This window comes from Marmota flaviventris, chromosome 15 (genome assembly GCF_047511675.1).
Source record: "Marmota flaviventris isolate mMarFla1 chromosome 15, mMarFla1.hap1, whole genome shotgun sequence".
Taxonomy (NCBI): Eukaryota; Metazoa; Chordata; class Mammalia; order Rodentia; family Sciuridae; genus Marmota; species Marmota flaviventris.
In genome coordinates, this window is record NC_092512.1 from 70,518,895 (window position 1) to 70,531,189 (window position 12,295).

At 34.4% G+C, this 12,295-nt stretch overlaps 1 protein-coding gene across 8 annotated transcripts in view; it reads left to right on the forward strand.

The window, feature by feature from the left end:
- The window catches only part of Cspp1 (centrosome and spindle pole associated protein 1), a 124,049-nt gene that overhangs the window by 80,973 nt on the left and 30,781 nt on the right, over positions 1-12,295 (forward strand). For all 8 annotated transcript variants that reach the window (XM_071602340.1, XM_071602341.1, XM_071602342.1 and 5 more), the window contains 3 exons: positions 318-430; positions 4,189-4,338; positions 4,944-5,090. In XM_071602340.1, coding sequence (XP_071458441.1) covers positions 318-430; positions 4,189-4,338; positions 4,944-5,090 — 410 coding nt within the window. The remainder of the gene's footprint in view (positions 1-317; positions 431-4,188; positions 4,339-4,943; positions 5,091-12,295) is intronic.

The following is a 12,295-nucleotide window of genomic DNA, read 5'->3' on the forward strand; positions in this document are numbered from 1 at the left end:
TTTTTTTCCTCTTAATTTTGGTTTGTAGCTTTTTCTATGATGAGAATTGTTTAGGACTATTAGTTTTTTCATTTCTGTAGTGTCTTTCAGCTATAGTATCATTTTCAACTATTAATTTAGTTATAGTCTTACCATTTTTCTTTTTCTTTCTACTTTTTTTCTTGTCTTCTGATTCTAATCTCAATTTTCCTCTTTGGATTTTCTTCTGGATTCTGTATTTAGCACAGCTTTCCTAAATCAGGATTGATTATCAAATTTTCATTCTTTAACTTTTACATTTTTCTAATGGTTTATTTTTGTAAAATGTCTTATTCAAGGTCATATGCAAACACAGAGCTCTCCTTTTGCTCGGGGAAATATATTTTGTGAACCTCCAACTGATCTTCAGATTAAACAGCAAGAATTATACAAGAATTTTCTTCGTTTTCAGGTGAAAGGCTTATTTGATCATATTTTAACAGTTCCGTAGGAATTCTATAAGCTAATCTTGTAGAGATTTTTTTTTTAAATTCACAGGATGTATTTTCAATTCTAAAATCCCATGTAATTATCTAAAATATCTAATTTATACCAAATGTAGGTAGTACCAAAATTATGTTATTACTTCAGATATATCTGAAAAAAAGAAATGAGATATTTTATATATTGTAGTTGACTTTATATTTTCTAATCTTTCTTTCTCTTTCTTTCTTTCTCTCTCTCTCTTTCTTTCTTTCTTTCTTTCTTTCTTTGTGTTGGGGATTGAACCCAGGGCTTTGTGCATCCAAGGCAAGCACTCCACCAACTGAGCTATATCCCCAGCATTTTCTAAACTTTATTAGGCAGTTAGTTAATAAGTCAAAGAATGCTGAGATTTCAAGAATTCACTCAAATATTAGCTACTACCCAAGGGTATTGGTCTCTCAAATTGTGTAACACTGCTGAGGATATAGAATCATTTATTAAACTTGAAGTACCTTGTGCTCTATTGCCTACCGTGATAACAAGTCAAAATTTAAGTTGCTAGAAATTATTTACCCATGGTCTAATGTACAATTTAACCCTCTCCCAATATCTGTCAATTGTATAGCTTTTTTATTGTTTATAAGATACTGTTTTACATGTGGTATCTCATTAAACTTCAAAACTCTCTGAGGGAAGATATTTTTATCTCTATTTTAATATACATAGCTGATACAGAGACTTATCAGGCTTGTCTATGGTGACAGAGCTGTGAGGCCAGTGCTTGAAGTCAAGTTTCTTGACTTCAGGTATCATATTTGTAGGTACCACATTTATACTTATAGGGACTTTTAGGAAGTCTTTCACTTTGAAAAAAACCACTAGTACCATATTTCATCACATAATCATTGAAGATATTATGCCAAACTTTTTTTCTGCAAAACAGTGAAGTGTGATCCTTTTTGTGAAACTTTTTTTAAATTGTTCTGTTATTACTTAAAAATCACCTGTTATGCCAGGTGCTGTGGTGCATGCCTGTAATCCCAGTGACTCCGGAGGCTGAGGCAAGAGGATTGGGAGTTCAAAGCCAGGCTCAGCAATTTAGTGAGGCCCTGAGCAACTTAGTAAGACCCTGTCTCAAAATAAAACAGAAATGGCTAGGGAGGTGGCTCACTGGTTAAGGGTCCCTGGGTTCAATCCTTGGTACCTAAAAAAAAAAAAAAAAAAAAATCACTTGTTATTGAACTGTCTTGTGCAAGATTAGAATGCTTGAGATAACTCTCATGAACATATGTTAAAATTGAATAATCCAAATGGATACGTTTAGTAAACATTGTTATTGATTTTTGTTGAATAATCCAAATTGATACATGTTTAGTAAACATTGTTATTAACTATTGTGCATTATAGTTGAAATATTACACTTGAGAAAATTTACTAATTTCTCATAGTCTTAGAAAATTTAATTCTCTTTGACCAAAAACTCTGTACTGCTTTCATTTGTTTTATTATCTGACATGTTGTTCCCAGGATCATGCTTATAAGATGTGCTTAGCATTAATACTTTAGTGCTCTAAATAAATCACACAAGTTGGATTTTGAAAATATACTGACAGTGTCCTTGTGCTGAGAATTCTAGGCTTATGATTATGGTTCATAGTTCATGAAAAGACAACTGAGCATCATATGCTACTGATGAATACATTGCTGTTCTGTTTACCTTTTAAGTGGTGCAAGGAACAGAATTATACTGTGCAATAATTATGAGATGAAATGTCACAAACCAATTTTGGTACTGAAAAAATAGGGTTTGACAGTTATGTGGTGAATGTGATTATGTGGTAAAAGTGTGATTATATTAGTTTCAGTTTTCAGTTCTTCTATCATATAAATCCTCAGTGTACCCGTGAATAAATTGCGTTCATATGATGGTTTTCAAAGTTTTTTTTTAAGAGCCTTTTAAAATCTTTTTCCCCTCCTCAAGCAAAATCTAACAAACAGAATTCTAAAAAAAATGTAAAATAGCTAAATGGTGTTTATTATTACAATTTACAATATGTATTATCAGACAGGAAGTATCCAAACTGAAATGTCAAAATAAATGTTTTAAAATGTTTAATTTTTGCATAAAGATGGTAAGAGAAGCTTTAGTCCAAGATCTGCATAAATAAATAAATAATAAAAGCTCAAGTTAGTACATCAGAAATCTTCATGCTGTTAAAATTTGTTAATACTTGTGTTTGATTTTTTTTTTCATTTTTTTAAAGTTGTTGATAGACATTTATTTTATTTATTTATTTTTATGTGTTGCTAAAGATCGAACCCAGTGCTTCACACATGCTAGGCAAGTGCTCTTCCACTGAGCCACAATGCCTGCCCTGTTAGATGATTTAATTACAGCTTTAAACATAAATTTTAAAACTTAAATTTAATAAGAAAAATTTTAACAAAGTATTTGTAGAACCCCAGTGGCACTTCGGCATTATAGAGTTTGAAAACCATGACTTGGAAGATAATTTTCCTCTTTCTGTTGGAGGACTGTGTAGCATTCCTGTTGATATTGAGCTTTAGATTTATTAGATGTGTGATCCATTCATAGTTTACAAACTGGTATTTGATTTTGATGGAGAAGAAACCATGTAAGTGTGATTATTTTCATGCAGTAAGAAGAAGGGTTGAATATGAGATTTTTTGGATCGTAAGTGGTGTTTTGTCTACATATGTTGTATTTGAATAAGAGATCCCCTGCACATTGCTTACTACGAAATACGAGCCTTGTACATATTTAATAGTGTGATAAATATTAGAACAAGCCTCAGGTATATAAAATCATGGGACATGTGAGACAGTTCTCATTATTGAAAAAAATTGTCAGCACTTAGTAGAGCAACTTTGAAGCTAGAGGAGATGGAGAAAAAAATATAATATGAACAACCAAACCCCTATCTGAGGGTTACATCTCTTTTCATGATTTTAAACCAGAGTCATGAATACGTGATACCCATGCTGCCATCTTCTTTGCCTCATTCATGGAAGGTTTAGACTCTTTTAGGTTCTCTTCCCTTTAATTCTTAGACTGTGCCTTACTTTATTCTCCCCAACTCAAGACTACAGGTTCTAGGTAGCACTTAAGATGAAACTTAATTCTAAATCTTTGTATCCTAAAATCATCTTACACTTTAATAGATTTAGTTTAGGTGTTTTTGTTTTTTTTTTCCCTTTCTTAACCATCCAGTAGGTATAAAAGGAGAAAAGAACATCTTGGGGAAATGATTCTCATATAAATAACTAAAACATTAATTTCACTGTTTGAGAATACAAATCAAATATAAGAACTTTAAGATATAATAGTAGTTTTCATTATAGAATAATATAATCATGAATATTTATCGAGGGCCTTTTATATAGAAGGGATTTTTTTCTGCTTTTTATGTTGTTTCACTTTCATTCTTTGAACACTCCTTCAAGGTTTATGTATTAACTCTTCTCCTCAGATGAGAAAATTGAAGACCAGAGAATTTCTTAAGTACACACAGTCTGTAAATATTTGAAGCTGAACTTAAAGCTTTTAACAGTGCATCATGTAGCCTTGTTAATAAAATACAGGAAACTGGAAAATTTAGGAACTTTTTAGGAACTTGCAAACAGAGGGTATAAGTGTTGAATTTGTACGATACCAGGAAAAAGTAAATGCTGTTCTGACTTTTAAATAGTTTTTCAAAATAACAACTAAGTTTAATACTTTAGATTGAAGAAAAGAAACAAAGAGAGGAAGCTGAGCGAGAGAGACTGAAAATTGCAGAAGAAAAAGAAGAAAAACGGCTAGCAGAACAGAGAGCAAGAATTCAGCAAGAGTATGAAGAGGAACAGGAAAAGAAAAGGGAGAAAGAGGAGGAGGTGCATTTTTTTTTTCCACTACTCTATTTCACTACTTAGCTGAATGTGAAATTGTTGTTTTGACTTGAAAAAAAATGTTTGTTACTTATAAGGGAGAATAGTCTTGAAGTACATTTTTAAAACATCAGATTAGTATCCATTCACTGGATATTATTTTATTGAGGTAAAAGCTAATTTAAGTGATAAATGATTCTCTTAGTCAAAATGTAGTTATAGGCTGGCCAGACATGGTAGTATACATTTGCAGTCCTTTCTACTCAGAGTGAGGCAGGAGGATTGCAAGTTTAAGGCCAGCTTCAGCAACTTAGTGAGAACCTGTCTGAAAATATAAAATAAAAAAGAGCTGGGGAAGTAGCTCAGTAGTAGAGCACTCCTGGGTTTAAAGCTTCTGGGGGAAAAAGCTATATAAGCTCATTGAAAATGTCAGAAAAGATGTATTTGTCAGAAAAGATGTATTTTATTAAGTAGACAATTTCTTTATTTTAAAGAGCACTGTGTCCTCTACATCTTCAGTTTTATCTATATTTCAGGCAAATAAGAGCAAAAATTTTAAAATAGTCTAGAATGTATACATGAAGTGTATATTTTTTCTCTTATTTTTAAAGCAAAGGTTAAAAAATGAAGAGCTCATTCGGTTAGCTGAAGAAAGACGAAAAGAAGCAGAAAGGAAAAAGAAGGAAGAAGAGGAAAGACATAACTTACAACTTCAACACTACTATGAAAGAGAAAATATGGTTGGAGAAGAAACAAAGGTAAATTTCAGTCAAAAATGTCAGTCAAACCCATATTTTACCCCATATGCACTGTGAGAATTGTAGAGTTTTTAGAAAAGGGGAGAAAGAGGAGATGGGCTTGTGTTTTCCTGCTTTGTCTTATTACTGAATTTGGGTGCTATCTACTGAACTTTTCTGTTCGAGGTGCTAATACTGTGCGTTGGTAGTTCTTTCTGCCCGGTGAATATAACATGTTTATTTACCTTAGACAATTCTCAGTCTTGTTCTTCTGTGATTATAATCCAAAAGTGGTTTATGGACCAATACTCTGTGAACTGTGTTCTTTTCATAGTAAGACTAAATACAGAAATTGAGAATGTTTTGAAACTTTTCTAACAACTTGTCTAAGTAACTTTATGTCTGTTCAATGTACTAATAAAAATATTGGGTTTTGAATTTCATATTACTGGAAATTTGTTTTTATTTATTATAATAATTCTTATTCTATTTTATACAACTTTCTACTATAAAATGGAAATTAAGAAAGAAATGGTGGTTTGCTACAAACTGGTTTTTGAAAACTGTCTGAGTTAAAAGGTTCATGTTTCCTGTTAAATGCATGAATCAAAGTTGTTAGAGGTTTCTTCTGTAGAAAGATAATTGACTCTGTTTTTTGGTTACTGGGGGATTGAACTCAGGGGCACTCAACCACTGAGCCACATCCCCAGCCCTATTTTGTATTTTATTTAGAGACAGGGTCTCACTGAGTTGCTTAGTGTCTCACTTTTGCTGAGGCTGTCTTTGATTCTCCTGCCTCAGCCTCCCGAGCTGCTAGGATTACAGATGTTTTCCACATGCCCGGTGATAATTGACTCTGAAGAAGATCTAATTCACATCCTTACTTAAACTAACAGTTACATTTAAAAATTTGTGTGCATGAGTGTCATTGGGGGTTTGTTAGAAATGTACATTCCTGGGTTCCTACCTGCAAGGTATCTGAGGGGAAGATTCAAGGATGTGCATTTTATAGCTACCTTTTTGGGTTTTGATTTTGTTGGCCTGGAGACCATACTATAAAAAAACTTTGTCTATCTTGTAAGTCTAGCCAATTTTGTATAAGAATATTGTTTTCAGGTATTTATGTTTATTCAAACATTATTTATTTAAGGCAAGATTTACAAAAAAGATTCATTTTAACTGTTAAATTACTCTGGTATCTTTAGGATGTGGTTTGATATATAGCTCAGTGTATAGCCTACTTAATAGAACATGAGCCATTTCTGATAGGCTCAACTGTGTTGTTTCATTTCTCATCCCATGGTTTTATGGTGATAGAAATGATAAGTATACACAGCTAGAATTTTGTTGAAAGATCGTTAATAAAAGAGAATTTAAAAGATCAGTACTTTTTGGTTTGTGTTGTTTATTTACAATGTTTTAGGAGTGCTAGGTATAGTTTTCATTCTTAGGATAATGTCATCTCATTAATTTATTAATAAATAAAGTTAACTTTTTTTGGAGGGGGGATTACCAGGGATTGAACTCAGGGGCACTCGACTGCTGAGTCACATCCTCAGTCCTACTTTGTATTTTATTTAGAGACAGGGTATCACTGAATTGCTTAGCACCTTTTGCTGAGGCTGGCTTTGAACGTGTGATCCTCCTGCCTCAGCTGCCTGAGCCACTGGGATTACAGGCATTTTGCCACTGTGCCTGGGTAAAGTTTACTTTTTAGAGAAGTTTTTGGCTCACAGAAAAATTGAACAGAAAATATAGATTAATTTTTATTTTAAAATTCATCATTTAAAAGTGAGAGTTGTGAGTTTCCCACAATTGTGTTTCTACCAATTTCTTGTGTTTAACAAATGCTGCTTTTAAGGAATTATTTTATGACTGTTAGTTTAATTGTGAAGTACCATGAAGTTTTAAATCAGCTTTTATGCCATTTTATGAATTTTGTTTCTTGATCACAAAATTAACATTACTGCTGTCGTGTATTTTTATTTTTTAGCTGTCATATTTTGTATTTATGTATTCCTGATATATATTTTTGATTGCTCTTTAGTTTTTAACTTCTATCATCAGATTTTTATTTTTGAGTTAGCTTGTGTATTTATTTATTTATTTTTTGTAATTGAACCCAGGGGTGCTTAACCACTGAGCCACATCTCCAGTCCTTTTTTAAATATTTCATTTAGAGACGGGGCATTGCTGAATTGCTAAGTGACTCACTAAGTTGCTGAGAATGGCTTTGAACTTGCCATCCTTCTGCCTCAGCCTCCCGAGCCACTGGGATTACAGACGTGGGCCATCATGCCTTGGCTAGTTTGAATTTTTTTTTTTTTTTTTATTGTTGGCTGTTCAAAACATTACATAGTTCTTGATATATCATATTTCACAATTTGATTCAAGTGGGTTATGAGCTCCCATTTTTACCCCATATACAGATTGCAGAATCACATCAGTTATACATCCATTGATTTACATATTGCCATACTAGTGTCTGTTGTATTCTGCTGTCTTTCCTATCCTCTACTATCCCCCCTCCCCTCCCCTCCCCTCCCCTCCCCTCTTCTCTCTCTGCCCCCTTTACTGACATTCGTTTGTCCCCCTTGTATTATTTTTCCCCTTCCCCTCACTTCCTCTTGTATGTACTTTTGTATACCTCTGAGGGTCTCCTTCCATTTCCATGCATTTTCCCTTCTCTCTCCCTTTCCCTCCCACCTCTCATCCCTGTTTAATGTTAATCTTCTTCTCATGCTCTTCGACCCTACTCTGTTCTTAGCTACTCTCCTTATATCAAAGAAGACATTTGACATTTGTTTTTTAGGGATTGGCTAGCTTCACTTAGCATAATCTGCTCTAATGCCATCCATTTCCCTGTAAATTCTATGATTTTGTCATTTTTTAATGCAGAGTAATACTCCATTGTGTATAAATGCCACATTTTTTTTATCCATTCATCCATTGAAGGGCATCTAGGTTGGTTCCACAGTCTAGCTATTGTGAATTGTGCTGCTATGAACATCGATGTAGCAGTGTCCCTGTAGCATGCTCTTTTTAGGTCTTTAGGGAATAGACCGAGAAGGGGAATAGCTGGGTCAAATGGTGGTTCCATTCCCAGCTTTCCAAGAAATCTCCATACTGCTTTCCAAATTGGCTGCACCAATTTGCAGTCCCACCAGCAATGTACAAGTGTACCCTTTTCCCCACATCCTCGCCAGCACTTGTTGTTGTTTGACTTCATAATGGCTGCCAATCTAACTGGAGTGAGATGGTATCTTAGGGTGGTTTTGATTTGCATTTCTCTGACTGCTAGAGATGGTGAGCATTTTTTCATGTACTTGTTGATTGACTGTATGTCCTCCTCTGAGAAGTGTCTGTTCAGGTCCTTGGCCCATTTGTTGATTGGGTTGTTTGTTCTCTTATTGTCTAATTTTTTGAGCTCTTTGTATACTCTGGATATTAGGGCTCTATCTGAAGTGTGAGGAGTAAAGATTTGTTCCCAGGTTGTAGGCTCTCTATTTACCTCTCTTATTGTATCTTTTGCTGAGAAAAAACTTTTTAGTTTGAGTAAGTCCCATTTGTTGATTCTAGTTATTAACTTTTGTGCTATGGGTGTCCTATTGAGGAATTTGGAGCCCGACCCCACCGACTGTAGATCGTAGCCAACTTTTTCTTCTATCAGACGGCGCGTCTCTGATTTGATATCAAGCTCCTTGATCCATTTTGAATTAACTTTTGTGCATGGCGAGAGAAAGGGATTCAGTTTCATTTTGTTGCATATGGATTTCCAGTTTTCCCAGCACCATTTGTTGAAGATGCTATCCTTCCTCCATTGCATGCTTTTAGACCCTTTATCAAATATAAGATAGTTGTAGTTTTGTGGATTGGTTTCTGTGTCCTCTATTCTGTACCATTGGTCCACCCGCCTGTTTTGGTACCAGTACCATGCTGTTTTTGTTACTATTGCTCTGTAATATAGTTTGAAGTCTGGTATCGCTATACCGCCTGATTCACACTTCCTGCTTAGCATTGTTTTTGCTATTCTGGGTCTTTTATTTTTCCATATGAATTTCATGATTGCTTTCTCTATTTCTACAAGAAATGCCGTTGGGATTTTGATTGGCATTGCATTAAACCTATAGAGAACTTTTGGTAATATCGCCATTTTGATGATGTTAGTTCTGCCTATCCATGAACAGGGTATATTTTTCCATCTTCTAAGATCTTCTTCTATTTCTCTCTTTAGGGTTCTGTAGTTTTCATTGTATAAGTCTTTCACCTCTTTTGTTAGGTTGATTCCCAAGTATTTTATTTTTTTTGAAGATATTGTGAATGGAGTGGTTGTCCTCATTTCCATTTCAGAGGATTTGTCGCTGATATACAGGAATGCCTTTGATTTATGCGTGTTGATTTTATATCCTGCCACTTTGCTGAATTCATTTATTAGCTCTAATAGTTTCTTTGTAGACCCTTTTGGGTCTGCTAGGTATAGAATCATGTCATCTGCAAATAGTGATAATTTAAGTTCTTCTTTTCCTATTTTGATGCCTTTAATTTCTTTCGTCTGTCTAATTGCTCTGGCCAGTGTTTCGAGAACTATGTTGAACAGAAGTGGTGAGAGAGGGCATCCCTGTCTTGTTCCAGATTTTAGAGGGAATGCCTTCAATTTTTCTCCATTCAGAATGATGCTAGCCTGAGGCTTAGCATAGATTGCTTTTACAATATTGAGGTATGTTCCTGTTATCCCTAGTTTTTCTAGAGTTTTGAACATAAAGGGATGCTGTACTTTGTCGAATGCTTTTTCCGCATCTATCGAGATGATCATATGGTTCTTATTTTTAAGTCTATTGATGTGGTGAATAACATTTATTGATTTCCTTATATTGAACCAGCCTTGCATCCCAGGGATGAATCCTACTTGATCATGGTGCACAATTTTTTTGATGTGCCTTTGTATCCGAGTGGCCAGAATTTTATTGAGGATTTTTGCATCCAAGTTCATTAGAGATATTGGTGTGAAGTTTTCTTTCTTTGAAGTGTCTTTGTCTGGTTTAGGTATCAGGGTGATGTTGGCCTCGTAGAATGAATTTGGAAGTTCTCCCTCTTTTTCTATTTCCCGAAGTAGCTTGAAAAGTATTGGTATTAGTTCCTCTTTAAAGGTTTTGTAAAACTCTGCTGTATACCCATCCGGTCCTGGGCTTTTCTTAGTTGGTAGTCTTTTGATGGTTTCTTCTATTTCCTCAATTGATATTGGTCTGTTTAGGTTGTCTATATCCTCCTGACTCAATCTGGGCAGATCATATGACTTAAGAAATTTATCTATGCCTTCACTATCTTCTAATTTATTGGAGTATAAGGATTCAAAATAATTTTTGATTATCTTCTGTATTTCTGAAGTGTCTGTTGTGATATTGCCTCTTTCATCCCGTATGTTAGTGATTTGAGTTCTCTCTCTTCTTCTCTTCGCTAGCATGGCTAAGGGTCTGTCGATTTTGTTTATTTTTTCAAAGAACCAACTTTTAGTTTTGTCAATTTTTTCAATTGTTTCTTTTGTTTCGATTTCATTGATTTCAGCTCTGATTTTAATTATTTCTTGCCTTCTACTTCTTTTGCTGTTGTTTTGCTCTTCTTTTTCTAGGATTTTGAGATGAAGTATGAGATCATTTATTTGTTGGTTTTTTCTTTTTTTAAGGAATGAACTCCAAGCAATGAATTTTCCTCTTAGAACTGCTTTCAATGTGTCCCATAGATTCCGATATGTTGTGTCTGTGTTTTCATTAATCTCTAAGAATTTTTTAATTTCCTCCTTGATGTCTTCTATAACCCATTGATCATTCAGTAACCCATTGTTCATTCTCCAAGTGATAAATTCTTTTTCCTTCCTTCTTTTATCGTTGATTTTCAGTTCCATTCCATTATGATCAGATAGGATGCATGGTATTATCTCTACTCCTTTGTATTGTCTAAGAGTTTCCCTGTGACATAATATATGATCTATTTTTGAGAAGGATCCATGTGCTGCTGAGAAAAAAGTGTAACTGTTTGATGTTGGGTGGTATATTCTATATATGTCAATTAAGTCTAGGTTATTAATTGTGTTATTGAGTTCTATAGTTTCCTTATTCAACTTTTGTTTGGAAGATCTGTCCAGTGGTGAGAGAGGTGTGTTGAAGTCTCCCATGATTATTGTATGGTGGTCTATTAGACTCTTGAACTTGAGAAGAGTTTGTTTGATGAACATAGCTGCACCATTGTTTGGGGCATATATATTTATGATTGTTATGTCTTGTTGGTGTATGGTTCCCTTGAGCAGTATGTAGTGTCCCTCTTTATCCCTTTTGATTAACTTTGGCTTAAAATCTATTTTATTTGATATGAGTATGGATACTCCTGCTTGTTTCCGAAGTCCATATGAGTGATATGATTTTTCCCAACCTTTCACCTTCAGCCTATGTATGTCTTTTCCTATCAAATGCGTCTCCTGTAGGCAGCATATTGTTGGGTCTTGTTTTGTGATCCATTCTACTAGCCTGTGTCTCTTGATTGGTGAGTTTAAGCCATTAACATTTAGGGTTATTATTGAGATATGGGTTGTTCTTCCAGCCATATTTGTTTATTTATGTTACTAAACATGGTTTGTTTTCCACTTTGATTATTTTCCCCCCTTTAGTGTCCTACCTCCCACTGTTGGTTTTCATTGTTATTTTCCATTTCCTCTTCCTGTAATGTTTTGCCAAGGATGTTTTGAAGAAATGGTTTTCTAGCTGCAAATTCTTTTAACTTTTGTTTATCGTGGAAGGTTTTAATTTCATCTTCCATCCTGAAGCTTAATTTCGCTGGAAACACAATTCTTGGTTGGAACCCATTTTCTTTCAGTGTTTGAAATATGTTATTCCAGGATCTTCTAGCTTTCAGAGTCTGTGTTGAAAGATCAGCTGTTATCCTGATTGGCTTACCCCTAAATGTGATCTGCTTCCTTTCTCTTGTAGCTTTTAAAATTCTCTCCTTGTTCTGTATGTTGGGCATCTTCATTATAATGTGTCTAGGTGTGGGTCTCTTATGATTTTGCACATTCGGCGTCCTGTAGGCTTCTAGGATTTGGGGTTCTGTCTCATTCTTCAAGTCTGGGAAGTTTTCTCGAATTATTTCATTGAATAGATTGCTCATTCCTTTGGTTTGAAACTCTGTTCCTTCCTGTATCCCAATGACTCTTAAATTTGGTCTCTTGATGTTATCCC